This window comes from Rhodofomes roseus, assembly GCF_022264815.1.
Source record: "Rhodofomes roseus strain CIRM-BRFM 1785 chromosome Unknown C8Q71scaffold_40, whole genome shotgun sequence".
Classification (NCBI taxonomy): domain Eukaryota; kingdom Fungi; phylum Basidiomycota; class Agaricomycetes; order Polyporales; family Fomitopsidaceae; genus Rhodofomes; species Rhodofomes roseus.
In genome coordinates, this window is record NW_025952996.1 from 233,169 (window position 1) to 255,924 (window position 22,756).

The window sequence follows — 22,756 nt, forward strand, 5'->3', positions numbered from 1 at the left end:
ACTACAGTGCTCTTTGTGCTCCTGTAGTATTCTTTTGTAGCCTTGCCTCAGGCTAGCCACAACACTCCTTGTTCATCAGCCGTCATGCCGTGTGCATCGCGCACGTCGCGGTGATGTGTGCGTCGTGCCCATTGTCTACTGCGTCTGCAGTGAACTCGGGCCTGCTGTGCTCGGTGCGGCGCTGTACCCTCATGCGCGTCGTGCCATGGATGGTTGAGGGGTACGCCGGAGCTGTTCTTGGTGCTGTCGATCCTGAAGAGGCAGCCGGACTCCTTCCAGAACACGGCGTGCGTGTGCGTGACGACCTTGGACTTGGACACAAGCTCGTTCGAGCTGAGCGTGTTCACGGCGGCGAGCCCGAGCGCTGACCGGTCTGTGAGCCGGCCAGTGTGCAGTGATGCATCACCCTTGCAGGCATCACAGCAGACGCGCTCGACGAGGCACCAGGCCAAGGCGCGGGATGAGGTTGATGCGGTGCGTCAGGATGAGGCACGTTGGGGTCAGGCTCAAAGTGGCTGGACGCGAGAGTCGAAGAGCGTGAGCGGCCGAGTGAGTGGGCGGCCGAGTAAGCAGGCAGCTGGATGGATAGGCAAAGGTCAGCGAGCGGGTGAATGAGCCACCGGGCGCGCTGGTGTACATCGGGCGGCGGGTATTGGCATGACAGGCTGGGAGTGCGTGCGTGCTCGTGCACGAGGGTTGCGGGCGTCGTGAATGGCGGCCACGGGGCAGGGGTGGGGCCATCCGCTTTCTGCATACTTCCGACGAGCTAGGCGGCATGGGCATCGTAGGCATCGCCGGTGGCGCGGCGGACGAGTGCGCGGTGGACGGCGTGGGCGGGAGCGCTGCGACGTTTGCGGCCCGGTCGTTCGGGAGCATGGGCACCGCGTTGAGGCAAAGGACAAGTGGGCGGGGGGGCTCCTTCGACCTGCGCCCGCGGGCCGTCGATGGTTGCAGCTCGTGGAGAAGGATACTCACCTCATTATGGCCATGTTGGCCTCTCTCCCCCTCTCCTCCTACTTCTGGTTCCTCCCTAAGGCTCCAGTCGCGTTTGCAGCGTCGTGGGAGCCGTCGCAGCCGCTTAAGGCGCAATTTCCAGCACGCGCCGGCCAGACAAAGGGACATGTTTGCGCGTCATCACGGGCCTGTCTCTTGCGGACGGGCCCACAGGCGGTATTTTCGAGGGTGCCGGGGTGTTGGTCAGACGGAGGGAGCGGCGGGAGGGCGGCGGGAAGCTAGCGGCAGAGGCGGATGGTGGTCCGTCAGCGAGTTGCTCGCCCGCGCTCGGTGAGTTCGTAGTTACCGTATCTGGTAATGAGCCCGGGCCTGAGCCGCCGGGCTTGGGCTTTACAACTTAAAAGCCGGGCCTTTTGAACGGGCTTCAAGAGGCTTAGGCCAGGCTTTTCAGGGCTCGGCTGGGCTCGGCTGGGCCGGGCTTGGGCTTGCGAGCCTGGCCTACGACAACACTAGACACAGAGAATGCCTCAGTCTACTACGAGTGGCTGCAGCACGATCAGAAGGCACAGGGGTCGATCCATCTTCGCCTGACGTCGTCCGTCCATCAGGAAACCATGCAATCTCTGACAGTATGTGTGTCTGAGAGCTGGCCTTCAGAGACATCAGGGCACTCCAGATGTCACAAATGATCAGATCACTTCAGTTGACCCCAGACAGTGACAGACAGTATCAGATAGCTCAGAACATCAGACCACTGAAATCATGCATTTTGTCAGGAAACCTCTCCTGCATGTAAAATGGGGCAAATGTGATGTATTAAGACTACTACGACCTTCATAATATATGCCTACACATCGGAACATATCATGTACGTAGGGCCTTGTTGCTCTTACGATGCGTTGGCAAGGTTTTCTCCATCCTTGCGTTCAGTGGACGCGAGGGTCACGATCCAGTCGCGTCAGCGGAGGGCGGCAGCTGCGAGATGTGTAGACAGTAGGTCATACTCTCACGCAGTTGACTTGAGCGCTGCGGTGGGACTTGACAAGTCGAGAGGCCGTCTGGACAAGGGAGAGGTGAGGGAGGTGAAGGGACATAGCCTAAGGGAGTGAGCACGTCGAGCCGCGGAGGACAGACGCCATGCGGACAGCTAGGGAATGATGCAGGAGGCAGCACTCACCCTGTGAACATGGCTCTTGCTGCACTGCATGACAATGTCTGCGAATCGAGTGTAGTCTTGGGCAATCATGGTAAGGTTCTGGGTAATAGGCTCGAAATTGACGGTTAGCTCAGCAGAACGTGTGCTATAATGAGTCGGGAGCTCGTTGGATCGGCGTGGTACACAGGTTGCATGGGAGGCACATAACTGGATGGAGGGGGTACATACATTGAGAGCGTGCATACATTGAGAGCTGCCCGTCGCTCGGAGGAGGGGAAGGCGCCGCGCTGTATCCCTGACTGAGGCGCGTTTGGCGCGGTGAAGGTATGGCGGCGCACATCTTGGGTGCATGGTCCGCCACGGCGCTGGTTCCCGACACGGACGCGGTTCTTGCACGCAACTCAGAGGGCGTTCACAGCCACGCTACGAGAGAGTGTGGAGAGTGACACAGACCAAAGAATGGGTAGCAACTCACCCGGTGGTCTTGTGCCCCAGCCAGCACAACGGCGCGATCAGCGCAGGGACTCCTCACCCAAGGCGCATTGAGTGCATCAACGGACGTGTTTGTGCGTGGAATCGTCAAGGACTGTGACTGTTGAGCGGCGGGAGGGCGGACGGCCGGGTATAAACAGTGTCAGGATCTTGGAGGTACACGCACCTCGTCTCGCGCTTCATCTCCCCAACATCTGCACCATCCCGTCCCCCTCTTGTGCTCGCTCTCTATCTGCATCCACGTCCGGAGCCGCGCGCGCCAGCCGTCTGTCGTCTTGGCCTGTCAGGCTTACGAGGTGTGGTGCAGAGTCCGAGGCGGCGGTCGTTGAAGACGTCCGCACAGGCTCATCCACGCGCATTCGTCGGAAGGTCGTGCCTGTTAAGGTCAGGGAAGTGCACTGGAGGTCGGAGGAGCGGGTACATCGGTGGCCAGGTGGCCAAACGACGGGTGGAGGTGCGAGAAAGCGAGCGGCAAGGTGCATACGTGAACGTCATGTGAGTCACGACTCGCAGGCGCAGTTCAAGTGCTAAGCGCCTCTGCCACGACATGCCACACGTGCCGGCGCTTGCCACTTCTCTCGCTTTTGTTACCCTCTCCCGCCTTCCTCCTTGTCTCTCCCCCCGCCGCGTCCTTCGTTCCCTGCTGCCTACCTCTGTGGCACAGTGGATGCCTGTCTGAAAGACAGTGCGCATGAAACGGCCTGAGACTGGGTGCATGTCTAGACTCGCCGTGCACCCCCAAGTTCGCGTGCCAGCACGAGCAGTCCTGGAGGCTCGCAAAGGACGGGTGACCTGCAGGGCTAGAAACTTGAGCACCGGTGAGTATGCCCCCGCTTATCAATCTGATCCGCAGACGGCCCGCCAGAGATTAATACAAGGGAGACAACACCGGTGCGTTCACTACCAACGACTCGGAGAACGAGCACAGCGCAATGGTCCCAGTGTGTGCATTTAACATTGAATCAGTAGCCATGCACCAGCCAAGCCTCAGCGCACCGCCGCCGCGTACGGACACGGCAAATTCAAGCCTGCCGCACGCAGTAATGATGCGACACGCGTCTACACGCACAGATGTAGCGAGGGATACACCGTACGCTGATGCGGAGGACCGCACGACAATCACAAGACCACCGGTCTCCACCGCTGGGTACCTGCGCAACGTGCCAGAACGGATTGAGCAATAACGCGGTAGGCCCAAGACTGACGCGTAGAGGCCCGCCGAGAACGAGTGCGCCACATCCTAGCCCGGGAAAGAGTGATGCCACTGAGAGCATAACCTACCTCGACATGCCCGCCGCCAGCTCCATGAGCCCGCCGCCTCCGCTGTGTCCGCCCCAACGTCTCTGTCTCCGCCGAACTACACCGCTCCGTCTCTGCCCCTCGTCCAAACCCTCCTCCCTCCATCACTCACCGCGCACGCACTGGCCCCGACATTCGCCTTACCACTCACCGCGCTCGACCCGTTCCTCTCACGGCTCCTCCCCTACCTCCTGTACACTCATGCGTTGTCGCCGGATAGGATCGCTGGCATCGTCGGAGCGCGAGGAGGGCACTGTTCCCCGGAGGCTGGCGAGCGCCGCCTCCACTCGATTCAATGCCGGAGGAGCAAGCACTCATGAGAGCAGCCCCCGGAAGGAGGCTTCTTGCAGCCATTCCAGGTTAGTCATATTTGCGTCGTTGCATGTACTTCAAACGAGTTACTGACGAGGCTCGTCGGGTTAACTAGCACCGCTCGCGATGGCCCTAGGCCCTACGCAGGAGTCACGGACGAACGCGATTGACGGGGTTCTAGACCCGCTGTCCTCGCAGATATGCAATGCACACCTCATGCTGTTCATTCTCAATCTCGTATTGGTGATGATCTTCCCGGAGCTAGGCGCAACGGAGGCAGTACGACGCAGACGAGCGCGGCGAGACCAGCAAATGGACAGGAGCACGCCACGCAACGTGCCGAGGCGAGTACGAGGAGAATCCCCGCCATGATGCGCATGGGCTCACCTTGTAGTGTACCGCGCGAGTCTACTGAATTGTATATACGTACTATGCTAGCGTAGCTGTTAATCAATTGTGACGTTTACAAGCAATACATCTGGGGGCTAAACATATGTCGAGTACCTCTGAGGGTCTGATGCAGCATCTGACAATTCTGAGGCTGTCTGAGTCTGTCTGACAATTCTGATGCTGTCTGAGTCTGTCTGACAATTCTGTCTGACACAGAGATTTTGTAGAAATCCGAGATTCTGAGGTTGGACCGTATGAGCCGTTCTGATGCAAAATGAAGCGTTCTGAGCGCTTATGAAGCCCCTGACAGGGCCGTCAGAGGAATTGCACGAAATCCTGATGTCAAGGCGGCTGTCAAGAACAAGACGACCAGCAAGGCCCTCCACTGCGGGCGATGATAGCGCTCAATGCGCTGCCCTCCCGGTACGACACCGTCGTCACCACGATCCTCCAAGCCAAAGAGCTTACGGAGATGAAGATTGACTACATCCGGGAGTCTGTCGTCATTGCCTATGAGCAAGGCGGCAAGCAGGCGTCATCTTCGCAGAGCGCGAAGAAGATCTCCGCCGTTAAGCGTAAGCACGGCGAACCAAACTTCAACCAGCAGCAGCAGCGCCAGGATGGCAGCAGCAGCGGTGGTGCGAAGGAAGGTCAAGGCAAGGGCAAAGGCAAGCAGCGCGGTAAACACAGCGGCAAGCAAGTTAAGTCCCGCGCCAACCAGGGAGATCATACGGACCATGCGCATTTCGCCTCGCAGGCGTCGATAGCGGGTCCTACCACCTCCAAAGTCGTCGAGATAGCGCCTTCGGGCAGCAAGTCTCACACCATCACCACCCATCCCGCCAAAACCGGCCACAGCAAGAATGCTCACCGGTGGCTCAAGAGTGCCCTCGAGCTCGCCAAAGACATCGATGTCTCTGGCACCTCACAGCGTCTTACGACGTTGTCTGAGGTTGTTGACAATTCCGCTCGGATTGAGGAGTACCTCTCCGACTCGGAGTCAGAGTCTCGGGCGTCCAAACGCTCTCGTCATGGTTCTGAAGTAGGCCATGCGATCGACGCGATCATGGACGGGATGTACAACTCGTACAACGAGGACGAAGGTCCTACGACTCAGGATCCACTTGATTGGGGATCAGACGGTCAGTACCACATCGACGACGAGCTGGCTAACGCCGCCGGCTTAGGAGAGGACTTTGATGCTGGGTCAGTCCCTTCAGCTTCTATTCCCAAGCGACCTGCTAACCCTGCGCTTAATACAGCCGCATGTAGTAGTAGACGCACTAGGTCTACTTTAAAGAGACGTAGTATTCGCAGTCGTAGTCGCAGTGTAACGAATGAATGTATCAGTAGTTCGTTGCACAAATCAGTTGGTTGTCGGCATTTGCGCGATTTCGCTGCATGCACCAAATGTAAGGGAAAAGCTAAGGCTTGGCATGAACCAGAGCCGGTTGAGTCGTCAGACTCCTGGATGTTGGACTCTGGAGCATCATTACATTTTTCCAACAATTTAGATGATTTTGCTGAGATTGAGGACCTCAGTGAGCCAATTGTCTTGTCGACCGCAAACGGCTCTGCCGTATGCACAAAGCGTGGGACTGTCTTCTTGAACTTCGAGAATGACGATGGTAGTCATACGACGACCAGATTATTCCCCGTTTATTACTTCCAAGGTCCTCATCAACGTCTCCTATCCATGGGAACGTTCCTCCGTGAAGGAATGACAGTGCGCGGTGGTGCGCAGCACGTCGACCTCTATGAACAAGGAGCGCGTGAACCACTATATGTGTTCAAGCCGCGGCACCCTGGTTCAACGATATTCGAAATACAGTCCTTGCCTTCACAGGACGCAATGAATATCCATCAGACGGTTTATTCCGTCGATTACCACACTATGCATTGCCGCCTAGGACATCCTTCTAAGGACGTACTACGGCAAGCACAGAAACACACTGAGGGTTTCCCATCTTCGATAGAGTTCCCTAGGGAGGATCCTATATGCCCAGGATGTGCGGAAGGGAAAATGCATAACAAAGCATTTCCGCCATCTACGTTGAGAGCGACAGAGCCCTTTGAGCTCATTCACTCTTGTCGTGGAGCTAGGTCTGACGCAACTAGAAACAGAACTAATAACGGAAACACTTGACCTCAAGGTGTTGGACCGAGGTCAACAACAGTCTAGACAGCGTAGAACGCAATGACTAGCAACTCCAAGTTAGTTACATTGCACTCTACTTAGTACAACCCCTCCTAAGACTCGTCGTCCCGACGAATCTATCCCAACACGTCGCCCCCCGTCTCCCATTCCAGGTCTGTGGGCACGACATCCATCATATTCTCCGGAGATCGCCACACGATTCTGTCAAAAAGAGCGGCGTTTATTTTGCGAGGTGCATTGGGGTGCTTCCGATGGAACTCCGCTACTTCCTTCTGGGCATGTTCGAGATTCTTGGCGGGTTCCCAGCTGTTGTCTCCCGCACCGTAGCCCTTCCATTGGACTAGGTACTGAAGCTGGCGTCTGAAGAACTGGGAATCCAAGATGGTCTCGACTTCGTACTCTTCCTCACCATCAATTACTACTGGTTCGGGTGGCTGAGGAAGGAGTCCGTTGACGTCATTACCCTTGTAGGGAGATAGTCTATCCACGTGGAATACGGGATGCACCTTGAGCGCAGGCGGCAAGTTAAGCACGTAGTCGTCTTTCTCTCGGACTTTGGTTACTTCGTAAGGTCCGAGTTGTCACGGCCCAAGCTTCTGACTTGCTTGGTGGATCTTGATGTTCTTGGCGGCTAACCAGACTTTGTCGCCAACCTTGAACACCGGGGCTTTGACTTTGCCCTGATCCGCCATCGCGACTTTGCTTAGACGAAGTGCTGCTTCCACCTCCTTGCGCGCTTCTGCAAGGAGTGCCAATCTTTGGTCGAGTGCAGGAATACTTGTTTTCCTACCCACAGGGACAGTGAAGTCCGGTGTAAACCCATACATGGCTTCAAAGGGAGTCTTTCCCGTAGCCGATGCCACACGCGAGTTGATTACGAACTCGGCAGTTGGGAGAAGCCGGGACCAGTCGTCTTGGCATTTATCGCAGAAGAGTCGAATGTACTTTTCGACTTCCTGGTTAGCGCGCACTGTCTGTCTGTTGCTCTGCGGGTGGTAGGCCGTAGTGAGACTCGAGTTGATTCCTAGCCGCTTGTACAGTTCGCGCATTAGCTTAGCAGCAAACTGCGGACCGCGATCCGACACAATCTCGTTGGGGATCCCATGCAGCCGGAATATCTCACGATAATGCAAATCGGAGATACCCGAAGCGTCTACTGTGGAGGTCGTGGGTATGAAGTGCACCTGTTTGCCGTAGAGATCAATGAACGTGGCTATGGCGTTGAATCCGTTGGACAGTGGCAATCCAGTGATCAGATCAACGCCCATCGTAGTCCACGGTCCTCTAGGCACGGGCAGGGGGTGTAGCTGAGCCGGCGGATGAGCTGCTGGCTTGTAGCGCTGACACCTGTCACATCCTGCGACGTACTTCTCCACAAACTTGGCCATTCCTGGCCACCAGTAATGGCGGCTGACCAGCTCAAGGGTTCCATTTCTACCGGGATGTCCTGCCGTGGGCGCATCGTGGCACTGACGTAAGACTTCTGTGCGCAGCCCATTGTCGGCAGGGACATAGACTTTCCCTTTGTAGTAAATGATACCCTTGTCTTCTTCCCATTCGAAGAGTCCGTTCGTCAATCAACGTGGGCCATGCTCACGGAGCTCGCGTAGCGCGGTAAGCACCTCAGCTTCGCGCTCGCTAACCTGTCGAAGGCGGTCTTCTAGTGGGGATTCTGGCTCGTTGAGGGTAGCAGAAATCTCCGCGAACCGCTCAGGCTTCAACACGATCTGACCCTGGTTATCCTCCGCATCCATGACTTGGAGCAAAGGGATACGTGACAGGGGATCGGCCTGAGTGTTTGTCTTTCCGGGTTTATGCGTCATCGTGAAGTCGAAGTGTGACAACCATAACGACCAGCGAGCTTGTCTCCGTCCTAAGTTCTGCGAAGTTCGCCAGAACGTTAGGTTTTTATGATCGGAGATGATCTCGAAGGGGGCCGGAAGGCCTTCCAAATAGTGCCTCCAGTCCTCGAGAGCTCTGATGATAGCTAGCATCTCGCGGTCGTAGATCTCATAGTTGCGCTCAGCTTCTGCCATCGACTGTGACCTAAACGCAACCGGGTGCCAGAGATTATCTGCCGTCTTTTGCAGGATAACTCCACCGGTCGCGAACCCGGAAGCATCCACTTCCACGCGCGTAGGACGGTCGGGTTCCCATGTGACTAGAACGGGTTCCGACGTGAACGCGTCCTTAAGCGTCTGGAATGCTTCTTTCTGCTCTGGCCCCCAATGCCAGGATACGTCTTTCTTGGTCAGGTCATTCAGAGGACGTGCTGTCTTAGCGAAGTCCTTGATGAACCGGCGATAGAAGTTGGCGAAGCCCAGGAACCCTCGAAGTGCCTTCAGGTTCTGGGGGTCCGGCCAACTCGTGATCGCCTGGACCTTGACTTGGTCCATGCTGACCTTTCCTTCCGAGATTACCAAGCCTAGGTACTCGACGCTCGTCTGCTTGAATTCGCATTTCTCGGGTCGCAGGAACAAGTCGTGTTCCTGTAGCCGGCGGAGAACTTCGCATACTACTTTGCGATGTTTGTCCAAGTCAGTACTGTATATTAGGATGTCGTCTAGATATACAGCTACTTTTCCAGCGGCGATGAGATCGACGAAGATGGAATTCATGAGTGTTTGGAATGTCGCTGGGGAATTGGTGAGGCCGAAGAACATGACGTTCGGCTCGAACAGTCCGCGGTTGGTTACAAACGCCGCTTTCCATTCGTCACCTTCTTTGATACGGATATTGTTGTATCCCCAGCGGACATCGAACTTCGTGAAGTACTTGGCTTGGCGTAGCCGGTTGACTATGTCGGTAGCAAGCGGGAGCAGGTATCGGTTCTTGATCGTGACATCGTTTAACTTACGATAGTCTTGAACCATCCGGAGCTTGCCGTCCTTCTTTTTGACGAAGAAGACAGGCGAAGCGATCGGTGACTTGGAAGGCACAATGTAGCCTTTCCGGAGGTTCTCTTCTAAGAACTTGTCTAGTTCCGCTTGCTCGTTTACCGGCATTGGATACACTTTCGACCGTAGCGTCTCGGGCGCATCTGGCTTTAGGTCGATCGTGTGATCCCACGGCTTGTGCTCAGGAAGACGTTCCGAGTCTGCCTCCGAGAAGACTTTGGCGAAGTCTCGATAGTGCTCCGGCACCATCTCCTCGAAGGTCTTCTTGGACTTCTGCTGATTGGCTTGGGCTGCCAGCGTGGTTGAGTACGTTACACCTGCGCAGCACCAGAGCTCATCGGCCAAGTCATCTATAACTCTGCGCTTCTTCCATTCGCGCCGGAGTTTCCTCGTCCCAGCGATCTTCTGAAAGGGGAGATCATCGTTCTCAGATGAAACCGGCTCCTGCGGTTCCTCGTCGAACGTGACCGTACCCTCCTTCCAGTTGATGCTAGGATTCACCTCTCTTAGCCACGGGATACCCAGTATCATATCTTCCTTGTTCAGATTCGTAACTAAAAAATCGCACACCTCATCAAAGCTACCTACTTGTAATCTAAGACGAGCGTAGTGAGTGATGCTACCAGCTTTGTTCTTACTGCCATCGATGTTATACAAAACGATCGGATGTTTCATAGGAACGGTAGTTACATGATTTTCTAATACAAAACGAGAAGAAATGAACAATCCCGTAGCACCTGAGTCAATCATGGCAGCTACTTGCTTTTCTCGACGTTTTCCGGAGACCGATACATCAATACGTAAATGTACATCTCGAAGCTCTGATTCTGGTATAGTACAACTAGCTATGCGAATAGAACCGAAGAAACGCCAATACCTGTCCCACGACCACGACACCGCTGCCACGGTAGCGTGTGGTCGATCTAAAAAGCCTTTTTGAGGGCTTCAATCTGCGCTGCGAGCTCAGCCTGCTGCTTGAGCATCGCGTTCACAATGTCGGTCATCTGCGAGGTGGCCGCCACTGTCTTCTCCTCGCTTGTTGACGAGGAAGTTTCCAGAGAGAAGATCTCATCCACTTCCTTGTCCGTAGAGGACGTCGAAGACGTCGCAGCTGCCGTTGCCTTCTTTGGCAACCCGAGGAACCGTCTTTGGCAGACCGGGGTCTTGTGCCCGGTTCCACCACACCAGTCGCAGACGTCGCGCTCGTGACCACCGTCTCGCTTGACGTGATCCTTGGAGCCGCAACCGAAGCAACGACCGCCCATGACCTTGAGGAAGTCCGCCCGGGTCTTCCCGTTACCGCCTTTCGGCGCCTGCAGCGTCGCGTCGATGTCCATCGCGTTCGGATCTTTGCTAATCACGAACGGAGCCGCTGTTGTCCTGACCGGGGCACTTGTTGACGAGGTACTCGACGTTTTACCCGCCTCGCGGGCCTTCTCGGCACGGCGTTGACGCAGCCGTGTGTCGAAGTCCGCAGCGACCAACATGAGTTCATCGAGCGTCTTGGTAGAGCGCTCGGTCATCGGGAGGAGGTCCTTGATGTCGTTGCTGAGATGCTCGTAGAAGCGATCTCGCAGGTCACCGTCCGAGTAACCAGTCCGTTCCATGACCTCACGGAAACGCGCAGCATATTCCGGAACCGAGAGCTTGCCCTGATACAGCTCGCAAAGGGCCTTCTTCGTGTCCGCCAACTCGTCCTGGGTCTCGAACCGCAGCTTGAATGCCGTGACAAAGGCATCCCAGTTCGTGAACGCAGGCTTCTCAGCCACCATTGCCTCAATGTAGGGCGTAGCCCAGACCGCTGCCTCATCTGTCAGGAACGACAGAGCCGACCGTACCCAGCGCTGATCATCGCGCTGCCACAGATCACCGACGCGTGTGTTGAGTTTGCTGCCCATCTCTTGCGCGTAGAGGGAGAAGGCAGCCACGAAGCGTCTGGCGTCCGGGCTGGACTTGCCGGAGTAGGTAGCCGGGCGCTGAACCGTGCTTTTGTTGTCGGAGGGCCGACCCGAGTTATTGGCGAGAGCAGCGACCTGCGTGGTCAGCTGCCCGAGCGTCGTCTGCGTCTGCTGCAGGCCTTGGGCGAGACCTTGGATCATCTCCAAGATCTGGGCGCCGGTCATTGCGTTTGCCATGTCGTCGACGTTGACTGGCGGGGGAGGTGCTTCTGTTTGGGGAGGTGCGGGCGCTGTTTCTTGCGCCGGAGGGATATGAGTGTGAGAGGATTCAGCTGCTTCTTCGCTGAAATCCGATTCTTCTTCGAGATTTGCGTTCTCGGGGGTGCACTCCACGTATCGGGTACTGCGTCGATAGGTGTTGGTATACCTGTTCGGGCAGGGGTGGGTTTTGTGTTGAACTTCCGAGTTTTCAGTGTTCTTATCTTATCAGTTATGTACGGATATGGACTTATATTCTGCGATGTCAGATTACATACGTTCTTTGATGGACTTTGCCTAGATCACATCATGTGACTTTAGTCTGGATCATTCCATGATATTCCACGACATTCCTTGATGTTCCATGACGTTCCATATCATTCCTTGATGTCCCATCACGTCTTATATTACTCTTTGATGTTCCATCATGTCTCATATTATTCCTGATGTTCCATCACGTTTCATATATCTCTCCACATCAAACTCCGAGTTTTGGCTTACTCATGCTGCTTACCAGCTTACTCATATCCCCAAAACCTCGGACTTAGTGCTTACTGATGAACCACTGATACAGCATGTGACCTGTATCAAACTATTATACCCCCTTCACCTAAGTCCAGGGGGGGTCAGCGTGCCCTCAGCTTGCCTTATATGGTAATTCCTTTTTGGGCCATTACCATATAAGGCAAGTGCTGACTTCGGGCCGCACCTACATGTCTCAGGGGATCTCGCGCGGGCGCGCGAGATCCCCTGCGCACCTCTCAACACCAGTTATGTGGACTGCGTCAAGACCAACATCCAGTACTGAATGTCAGGGGTCTGTGCACTGGCGCGACATCCCCTGGGACATATGCCAGTCCCATGTGCCATGCACGCACCACGCACCATGTGTTAGGGGATCCTGCGCACCCGCGCGAGATCCCCTAGAAAGGGTACGCGCGCACAACACATCCATGTACTCAAACATTGTACACATACAGTCTCCCAGGGGATACTGCGCACCCGCGCAAGATCCCCTAGAAAGGGTATGCATGTATGATACCCCCATGTACCCACACAGCGTACGCACATGGGCTCCCAGGGGATCCTGCGCACCTGCGCGAGATCCCCTGGAAAGGGTATGCATGTATGATACCTCCATGTACCCGCACAGCGTACGCACATGGGCTCCAAGGGGATCCTGCGCACCCGCGCGAGATCCCCTGGAAAGGGTACGCGCGCATGACACATCCATTTACTCAAACATAGTACACACAGTCCCCAGGGGTGCGCGAGATCCCCTACAAAGTATATGCATGTATGATACCTCCATGTACCCGCACAGCGTACGCACATGGGGTCTCAGGGGATCCTGCGCACCCGCGCGAGATCCCCTAGAAAGGGTACGCGCGCACGACGCGTCCGTGTACTCAAACGTAGTACACACAGTCTCCCAGGGGATCTCGCGCGCGTGCGCGAGATCCCCTCAAGCACATGTCAGCATCGCGAACCATGCCTTAGGTTCCTCAAAGTAACCTATTGTCTCCGGTACTGCGCGCACCATGTAACAGGGGATCCCACCCTCCCGCGCAAGATCCCCTTGGAGGAGTACTGTGTTTCGTAGTATGCGCACATACATTATTGGGATTCACGCGAGCGCGCAGCATCACCTCACTTCCCAATGCTTGAGAACATAATGCACGCACATGGTCTCAGTGTGCATGCACATTGCAGCCGCAGCATCTGAGACACGATAACAAGCTGTCAGATCAATCTGATCGATTGTGTGTGATGAAGTGATCGGTTCTGAGCGCTACAGATGTCCGTACATAGACACACACAAGGCTATCGCTAATCTGGGAATTGCCGATCACACCCCGATGTCCCATGTACAAACGACAGATCCGCTCAAAATTAGACAGAGATACAGATACTAAGATGCCTAGGACATGAAACGATTCCAGTCCGCGTTCAATTCAATCTCTAACATGTCCGCAAGGGCGATCGCTTCTGCCTCCCTTTTGTACAAGCCCATGTACTGGTCCATCACTGGCCATAACGTATCCATGAGGTTCTGCTCACATACGATCGCGTCGAAGCGGGCGCGCCGCTCATCCAAGTAACGCTCCAGAGCCTTAGGGTCCCAAACTTGATCCACGCGTATCACGAGTTGAGTGTCAGCCTCACAGGTATACGCCATGCGCTTGCCCATGAGCTCTAGTACCCTACCCGCGTACGGAGCCGCAAATTTGATGAATTTGGCCATGAACTCGGCCGACATGTACTCGTGTGGGTTATTGTCAAACGCGGCACTCATCCTGTGCGGCCACGATGACTGCCGGTGCAGGCACAGTTAGTCTGAGGGTTACCCAGATACCGACATGATGGACACTCACCGCTACCGTGCACATTATTCCCAATCCGCGTGTCAAGCACTGCTCGCATGTCTCCGAGTTTGGACGTACGTCGCAATTGGCACTGCGGTGGAAGATGCACATTGCACACCGGTCGGCGCCATGCATCTGTAGGTAGCGAGTCAGCCCTGGACGCCACTGAGTACCTACAACTAGCAGGGGTCCGTACTGATTTTGGCTGTTCACGGCGCGGGCACGCTAAGTATTCACCGGCTTGAGAATGGTCAGTCCGCTACTTGGAATATAAATGCTCGGTACTCACCGCTGGCTTCGCACGTCGTTCCACTACCACCGGCAGACACACTTTGGGGAGTGTTGGAGCTGGACATGGCAGCGACTTGAGAAGAGAAGACGGCACCTGACATACCGAGTGCTATGTTTTGCGTCATGTGAGTTGTGTGGCGGCGGGCGCTTCCTGCGGTACGAACCTCCGTTCGGCCACAGTGAGCAGTATTGCATTCACACGGTAAAATCAGTGGTTGCACCCCGGTATCCGCATTGATGTCGCGACGTTGTATTGCGCATGCGCAGAGTCCTGCGCCAATGCGCCTATTTATACAAGTGGCAATATGCGCAGTAGTATGTACTATGCGGTGCGCATCCTTGGATTGTTGTTCCGAGCCTGAGGAACATTGATTGATATGGCAGATCCATGAATGCATGGACGCGCAAGCTCACCATGAACGAGCAGGGATCATCACCGGCATGATCAGTGCAACGTGCGCAGATCACCTCATGTGCGCGCACCGCGCAGTAGGTTGCGTTTGACGCCTGACATTGTATACATCGTTCGCTCGCACGACGCTATGCTAACCGTGAGTTTGGACGCGTCTGTCATGGGACATCACCACGCACCACGACCGTCACTTCCCGTCGCATGCGACTCTCTGCTGCGCATGTGGCGTGTCAATGCAACCGGTCAATATCATAGCTGACATCAAGTTACCGGTGTGTTGCGGCAGGTTTATCGCAGTCATCGGAGTCGAACAATGAGTACAAGTGCCGCCGGCCACTGCAGCATATCTGATAGATCAGATGCGGGAACGTGCGCGGGGCGCCACGCATATCCATACATAGACGCACATGATCTTGATTTGGATTCCACAAGAAGAAGTATGTACTCTACTAGTAAGACCATACGCGAAGTCTCGAACGTGCCTCCTGACGTGCGCGCTGCTCTCTGAGCCGTTGTAACAAGCGCCTGTAACTTCCATCGTATGCGTATAGCATGAGCGTCATTGTTTTGACCGCTCTCCAACTATAGTAAATCTCAAGATACTCCGTCTTATCGCTCTCGTAGAGCGGCGAGAGCGGATTGGAAAGACGCGGGTATACTGTGTGGTGAAAGTGTTCATAAGCGTGCGCATGGCGCGCGCGCTGGGCTTCCCATGCGTGTAAAACCAATTGCAGATTGGCCATGAAGTGGTGGCTGAGGTAGTAGGCTGGTTCACTCTTGACGCGCTGCCACATGCGTGCCCTCGATGGTTGCTGCCCAAGCACACCTGGTCGGTGCTATGTTCATTGAGAAATGCGATGCTCACCACGGTCACGGTACACAGTATCTGGACGCCCAAGTCAACGCATTGGGAGCAGCTCATAGAGCCCGGAAGCACATCACAGCGAGCATGCTGAAGACATGTGCAAACTGAGCATTTCTCGTGAGCCGTAATGTACTGCCACCAAACATATGTCAGTAGGCACAGCGGCGGAAACAGTTATGTAGAGAGGACGAGTTCGCACGCTGGAAATCGACACCGGTTCCGGTGCCTGTTTTGTATCTCCTTCTGAGCTTGGATGAGTGCGAGGCGCGGACGTTTGGGGAATGTCTTACCTCGGTTGCGTTGCAGTCCTGATTCGGCACTGCCCCACCCATATATGAACGGTGATGCATACATGGTGAAGTTGGTACAGTTGAAACCGACGATGACGCCCGGTATCATCTTGGAGCGCAAGGCAAACATGCGTAGCCCACACACGGTCATGTGAGACACGCACGCGAGCGCGACACTTGGGCGGCCCCTGGGGACGCGATCATATGATCTGTTGACGCGTACAGCGGTAGGCGCTTGTTGGTCCACTTCGCGCTTCATCGTTCCGTTGTCGCTTCTTTCGGCATCTTTGCCTGCTCTCGCCGCGTTCATCAATCTTGGCAACACCGCATCACGCGCTTGTCCACGCCCGCGGGCCCATCGCATCTCTACACGCAACACCTACCATGGTCGGCACATGGACGGAGAAGCATACGCAGAAGTACTTTCGGGCCGCGGTGAAGAAACGCGTGGATTTCATCGGCACGCGCAAACATTTAGAGTTTACGGACCAGGTGCCGCCCACGCACGAGTGGACGGCTGAGCTGCTTGAGCAGTTCAACCGCAACCTGCGTGGTGTGTACAATGGGCCTTTTGACTGGGAGACGACGGAGGTCCTGTTGATGAAGTACATCATGGTGCGTCGCATGCTCACAGTGTCTCGGATGATATGAGTCAAACGTGCGTCAGACGGACGACCTCTTGAACTCGCTCAAGAATCTATCGAAAGACGTCGCGCTGCCTCACCTTGTGCGGCTCGTCCTGGACTGGGCCTGCTGGGACCCGCCGGAGGAGGGAGCGTGGCCGCCGGGCTTGAGCATGCGCCGCTACTTCATGAAATGGTGCCACTGCGAGCCGCTGAACTTCAAGTCGGACACGTCGACCGACGTCGACATGGAGCAGGCGGCCAACGCTCTGCTGGATATGTGGATCGGTGAGTGCATCACCGTGTTCGTGTGTGCGTGCGCTCACTGTGTCCCGCTGGTCAGCCAATGACCGTCTGTATGGTGCGTTTGTTCCTCTTTGGTCGGTTGTGTGAGTATGACGATTGGCGCGCATGTACAGCGGACACACCTGTGCAGTATCGCGAGGCGGAGGATGTCCCTGGGGTGACGCAGTACAAGTTGAGGATGCAAGATGTCACGGACGAACAGCGACGCGAGGCGGCGGAGGCGTTGGAGGCATACCTGAACCAGGAGTGGCGGTGCGGTGCGCCGTTGCAGATGAAGGCCTGGATCAAGGTCAGGTCGTACAAGAGGCCAGAGAACCTGCCTCCGGCTGAGAACGACACGGTGGTGAGTTTACAGGGTTGTGCTCTGCATTTGCTGTTGATGCGCTAGGTGACCAGATTCGCGGGCCATACATGTGCCTACAATGCGTCAAGGCTTGCATCCTCGAATGCCGTGTTCCAAACGATACCGAATTACCCAAGTGCGTGTCGTGCCGTGTGCGCAAGATCAAGTGCGCCTATCAGGTTCGTGCGCACAGGATATCTCTGGCACAACAGACTCACGGGACAGATAGACCGAGCTGGTTGATCCGCGCGCGGACCCAGCCTTCTTCAACCCGCCCCGCGCGCTATCCAAGGCATCGGTCTCTCAAGGTTCCAGTGCAGGTCCGTCGTCGTCTGCTGGCGCGTCCGGCAGCGCGAAGCGCACAGCAGACACGTTGTCTGAGGAGGAGAGGGAGGTGAAGCATACCCGGTCTTGAAGGGCGTTTGTGCGTGACACTACTGTAGTATCGTGGTAGCACTCCGTTTAATGCGAGGAATTAGCAATCTGTTTCTTGCAAATACCCGGACTATTACATTGACATGGCGCCGCTGCCTGATGCCATGCGCGTGCATCCACACCTCCGGTCTCAACGTTTACCATGTCTCGAGTGCGCATCATCCTTACCATCCACCAGGTGCGCCCACAGTGGCTTCGGAACACGGCCCGCGGAACACGGTCATATGACGTGGCCAGCCATCTGTGCGACGCGCTCAGCGTCTAATTCGGACGGCCGGTGTGGCGTGCGCGCTTGACCTGGCTAGCATCCCGTCGGTCAGATTCTACCTCGCTCTTGACCGTTTCTCGCCTACGCGGCCTCGCTTCGATATCACTCTCTCGCATTCCTCGTTGCAGCCCTTGTACCTGCACTCGACCTCAACATCTGCCACGTCGGACGAGCCGCCCACCGCCCAGCATGGTTGGCCCATGGACTTATGAAGACACGGGGAAGTACTATCGCGAGGCCGTCAAGCGTCGGCCCAGTTTTAGCGGTAGACGGGATATGTTACAGTTCACCGACCGGCTGCCGTCCACGGACGACTGGACATTACCGGTGCTCTTACAGTTGAACCGCACGTTGCGCGTGCTGTATAATGGGCCGTTCAACTGGGACGCTTTCAAGAAGATCGTCATGCAACATATCCTCGTACGTCTACATGATCTTTTGACCAGAACGTGTGATCTGACTTGTTCAGACGGACGATGTTCTTGATGCGCTCAAAGCGCTGCCCGAGGACGAGCAGATTCCGCACCTCGTGCAGCTAGTCCTTGACTGGGCTTGCTGGGACGCACCAAAGGAGGGCGCATGGCCGCGGGATCTCAGCATGCGGCGTTACTTTGTCAAATGGCGCAGGTGTGAGCCGTTCTACTTTGAGGCGGACACGCACACCGACGAGGACATGGAGCGGGCGGCGGACCTTTTCCTCGACATTTGGATGGGTCAGTCCCCGGGTTGTATACTAGTGTGCCCGCTAACCGTTCGGTGTACATTGTTGTTGCACAGCAAACGATCGACTGCACGGTACGTGCATGCTTGCGGTTTGTTTTGCCGCTTTGTGTTGACATACGGCGCACCCCTGCCTGAAGCGGCAACCCCAGTACAATTCGGCGAGGAGAAGGACTTCCCCGGCTTCACCGTGTACCGAGTGAGGGATGAGGCTGTCACTGACGCGGAGCGGCTTGCAGCAGCGCAATCGAAGGAGCTGTACCTGAACCTGCAAGCGCGAGGTTGGGCGCCTGAAAGGATGGATGAACCGCTCCAAGTTGGAGCGTCGGTTGCGCGGCCTGCAAAACTGCCTCCGCCCGCGGGCGACATTGTGGTGAGTTTCTCTTGATCTGCTCCTTACAACGCTCATGTGCTGGACGGCCAGATTTGCGGTCCCGGCATGTGCGCGCAATGCATCAAAAAGCGTTACCTTGAGTGCCGTGTCCCGCAAGATGGCGGAAAGCCTAGGTGCGTGGCATGCCGCGTACACAAGCTTGGATGCGAGCATAAGGTGCGCATCCTGTCCTCGCACGGTTACGGGGTACTCATAGAATCATACAGGGCAAAACTATGGATGCGCTCAAGAAACAGTCGCTAGAAGATGACTCGGACTCTCGTGAGGCGACACCGGACCCTAGTCAGCGTTCCCAAAGGTCAGGCTCGGAAAGCGTGGTCTCTGAGTCTAACAAGTCCGCGGCGTTGACGAACGCGTCTGCTGGTAAGTTGTCCTCCCCGCAGCTGCTGTCAAACTCAAGCTCTTTGTAGATTCCGTGCCCGGTCCTTCCGGTGGTCGCAAGCGCAAATCCCAAGGGTCGCGAGACAAGCAGAAGAAGGCGAAGCGTGCTCGGAAGTAGACAACTGTAGTACAGAGTATTGTCTTGAACATGTAGCATAGAGTATCCGTCTATCTTGGGCAGTGGCTGATGCGTTTGGTATACCACAATCGAAGGGACTTCTCCGCACCGCGCATAACGCAATGCAGTGTCGCGTCAGCGTACCACGGCGGCCATATGTGTATGTTGCACCATGTACCGAGGACGTCCTAGGGGATCCTGCGCACCCGCGCGAGATCCCCTGACAGTCATATGTATGTGTCGCACCACACACGCAAGACGTCACAGGGGATCCTGCGCACCTGCGCGAGATCCCCTCAGACACATATTGTATGTCTTACCACGCACGCAAGGTGTCACAGGGGATCCTGCGCACCCGCGCGAGATCCCCTGACAGTCATATGTGTATGTTGCACCACGCACTGAGGACGTCTCAGGGGATCCTGCGCACCCGCGCGAGATCCCCTGACAGCCATATGTATGTGTCGCACCATGTACTGAGGACGTTCCAGGGGATCCTGCGCACCCGCGCGAGATCCCCTGACAGCCATATGTATGTGTCGCACCATGTACTGAGGACGTTCCAGGGGATCCTGCGCACCCGCGCGAGATCCCCTGACAGCCATATTGTATGTCGCACCACGCACTGAGGACGTCTCAGGGGATCCTGCGCACCCGCGCGAGATCCCCTCAGACCCGTATGTATGCGCCGCACCATGTACTGAGGACGTTCCAGGGGATCCTGCGCACCCGCGCGAGATCCCCTGACATCCATATACACGGGGCACGCCAGCTGACATGGTACACGTTATGACATTGCAACAGTATGATACAGTACGACCTGGGTACACGGCAGCGACGACGAGCGAGCGAGAACAATACGAGTATGACAAGATATGCGCTGACGACACGCGACACGGTGCGATAGCGTTAGAGACCAGAAGACATGGGACGCAGCCCAGCAAGACACGGCGTTTGTGTATGTACATACTATCAAGACCAACCTTGTCCGTACAATCACACATCGCGAGCTGTCCTAGTCCTTGTGGACCGCCTTTTTGGCACCCGTGGTCTTGCGCGACGCTGAAGCTGTCGAGCCGCCGCCGCGTTGCTTCGGGGTCGGGGTGTCGGGCGCGAATGCGGCCATGTCGTCCTTTGACGATGACGCTGCGGCGTTCCTAGAACTCGACACTGTGGGATTTGAGGACGACCGCGCAGCGCCGCTCGAGGAAGAGGGAGCAGCCGCGTTCGAGGTCCTCGACGCGAGCATTTCGGTCTTCAGGTTGTTAATGGGCGTAGGCCTCGGCCCGTCGTATTTGGGGTACCACCCCGGCCGGCGCACCAGGTCCTCGGGCGGTTGGTGAGCTGGGACCTGCGGCTTGCTGGACGCAGCTTGCATCTTCGCAATCTTGTGTGAGAGCATCGTTAGTGGAATGATAATGAGTGCAAGGCGGATACATACGTGGTAGCCCACCGCGCTCTCCACCTCGTCCTCGATGCGGTCCCGGATCTGCTCCATCAGCTCCTTCCACCGCGTACCGAGCCAGCCCATCGTCACTACCGCGTTCCGATCGCCGTGCCACGGGGAACCGTGGTCGTCTGGCTCGCTGTCGTTCTGGACCGCCTCGGGCAGCTGCCCAAGGTCGCCCGCCCTACTCTTCCCTTTGCCGTCGACGACCTGCGGCTCATCGATATCCATCGCGTCTTCGGGAGCGTCGGGGCTGCTCGCCGCACCGGCAACTAAGGCGCGTAGGGGCTGGTCATCCTCGGAGTCAGAGTCGATGGTTATCGTCTCCCTTGCCTCGGCGCGCGTGCTCTTGTTGTCGGCCGTCTTCTGGGACGGCCCAGGCTTTGATGCGCGCGCCGATATCTTCGCCGATGACGGCTTGGCCTCCGGCGTGGCGTCGACTTTCTTGCGCTTGTTCGGCGTGGCCGTCGCCGATTTCGCCGACGTCCTGGAGACGGGTGCGGCGACCTTCGTCTTGGGCTTCGCAGCCGTCTTCGCCTTGCCGCTTTGTGGAGTGCGACTTACGATGTCGTCCTCGCCCGGGCTGTCCGACATTTCTTCGCTCGAAGAGACCGCCATCCGCTTGCGCGGGTTGATCTTTGAGGTCGTGGGGGCAGTGGTCGAGCGCGCGGGGGGAAGGTCAGCGTATCGACCGTGTTTCTGGTCGTTCACGTAGACGGCCTCTGCTTCGTAGTAGGTCTTCATAGTCTTTAATCAGTGTCCTAAACGGTTTTGCAGAGAGGTTTGTACTTACCTTAATGTCGCATGGAGATCTATGCCCGGTGATGCAGGCGACGCACCTGCGTCCGAGGCCGCGGATGACGCATTCGGTGGCGCCTCTCTTCTTGCACTGCGCACATCGCCACTTGCCCATGAACTGTAAGAGAGTTAGCGAAGTACGTGTTGTCGTAACAGAAACTCACCTTCGCGTGCACGTTGTCGTTCTTCTCAGTTGCGGGCATGAGAAGGGTCCACTGCCCTTCCCACTTGGGCGCAGAGTTGTCCACCTCCGGGTCCTCACGCTTGGGCACGGCCGACGCCTTGCCCTTGCCTGCTGCCCGTGCCTTCCGCGCCGAATTGCTGCTGATGCGTTTTCCCCCTCGGGCCTTCCCCTTGGCCCTTGGTTCCGGTCGGCCGATCGTCGTCCTCGCTGTCGACGAGCTCGTCGCCTCCTCCACCTCGACCTTCGCTCTCATCTGCCTCCTCCACCTCGAACTCGCTCTCATCTGCCGCCTCGACCTCGACCTTGCCGTCAACAGGCGACGTCGCCTTCGTATGGGGCAGGGCGGGTCGGTCTTCACGCTCCCGCGCCTCGTTGGCCTTCGCGTTGCGCGTTGCGCATACGGGTGGTGTTGCAGGCGGGCTGCATGGATGTCAGTCGTGGCGGGGCTTGCACGTCGTGCGAGGTATTACACCGGTCGCCTCGTCGTCGTCGTTGCGGTCATCGCGGTCCTCACCGTCCTCGCCCGGTTCAGTCTCCCCCGGCGCGTCCTCGACCAGCGCGTCACCGCCCGTCGCATCCTCAAGCTGCGCGTCGTCGCCCAGCACGTCCTCGACCTGCGCGTCGTCGCCCAGCGCGTCCTTTGCCCCATCCGCATCCTCGCCCGGCGCGTCCTCGACCTGCGCGTCACCGCCCGTCGCATC

General features: G+C 56.7%; 6 protein-coding genes across 6 annotated transcripts; 2 read left to right on the forward strand and 4 right to left on the reverse strand.

Annotated features, from left to right (window-relative positions):
- Positions 1-209: 209 nt before the first annotated feature.
- C8Q71DRAFT_694333 (uncharacterized protein) lies at positions 210-410 on the reverse strand (the record flags this gene model as incomplete). Its single annotated transcript, XM_047919898.1, has 1 exon — positions 210-410. A coding segment is annotated over one exon (201 nt), but the record flags the coding sequence as incomplete, so codon positions are not given.
- A 13,177-nt stretch (positions 411-13,587) lies between these two features.
- On the reverse strand, positions 13,588-14,570 carry C8Q71DRAFT_791032 (uncharacterized protein). Its single transcript, XM_047925332.1, has 4 exons — positions 14,470-14,570; positions 14,377-14,420; positions 14,190-14,315; positions 13,588-14,128 (listed from the first exon to the last, which is right to left on the reverse strand). The coding sequence occupies exons 1-4, from the start codon at positions 14,534-14,536 to the stop codon at positions 13,736-13,738; spliced, it is 630 nt and encodes a 209-aa protein (XP_047772814.1). The 5' UTR covers positions 14,537-14,570; the 3' UTR covers positions 13,588-13,735.
- Positions 14,571-15,281: 711 nt separating this feature from the next.
- C8Q71DRAFT_791036 (uncharacterized protein) lies at positions 15,282-16,177 on the reverse strand. The gene is made up of 4 exons (XM_047925333.1): positions 16,039-16,177; positions 15,948-15,991; positions 15,752-15,880; positions 15,282-15,695 (listed from the first exon to the last, which is right to left on the reverse strand). The coding sequence occupies exons 1-4, from the start codon at positions 16,166-16,168 to the stop codon at positions 15,333-15,335; spliced, it is 666 nt and encodes a 221-aa protein (XP_047772815.1). The 5' UTR covers positions 16,169-16,177; the 3' UTR covers positions 15,282-15,332.
- Positions 16,178-16,244: 67 nt separating this feature from the next.
- On the forward strand, positions 16,245-18,029 carry C8Q71DRAFT_791039 (uncharacterized protein). Its single transcript, XM_047925334.1, has 7 exons — positions 16,245-16,653; positions 16,706-16,949; positions 17,005-17,022; positions 17,081-17,310; positions 17,364-17,489; positions 17,540-17,734; positions 17,790-18,029. The coding sequence occupies exons 1-6, from the start codon at positions 16,423-16,425 to the stop codon at positions 17,723-17,725; spliced, it is 1,035 nt and encodes a 344-aa protein (XP_047772816.1). The 5' UTR covers positions 16,245-16,422; the 3' UTR covers positions 17,726-17,734; positions 17,790-18,029.
- On the forward strand, positions 18,014-19,797 carry C8Q71DRAFT_791041 (uncharacterized protein). Its single transcript, XM_047925335.1, has 7 exons — positions 18,014-18,433; positions 18,483-18,726; positions 18,791-18,808; positions 18,874-19,106; positions 19,158-19,283; positions 19,334-19,490; positions 19,538-19,797. Exons 1-7 carry the CDS (start codon positions 18,203-18,205, stop codon positions 19,624-19,626), a joined length of 1,098 nt encoding a protein of 365 aa, XP_047772817.1. The 5' UTR covers positions 18,014-18,202; the 3' UTR covers positions 19,627-19,797.
- Positions 19,798-20,399: 602 nt separating this feature from the next.
- C8Q71DRAFT_791042 (uncharacterized protein) lies at positions 20,400-22,756 on the reverse strand (the record flags this gene model as incomplete). The annotated part of the gene is made up of 6 exons (XM_047925336.1): positions 20,400-21,013; positions 21,068-21,811; positions 21,867-21,989; positions 22,036-22,224; positions 22,271-22,475; positions 22,509-22,756. Coding segments are annotated over 6 exons (1,881 nt in total), but the record flags the coding sequence as incomplete, so codon positions are not given.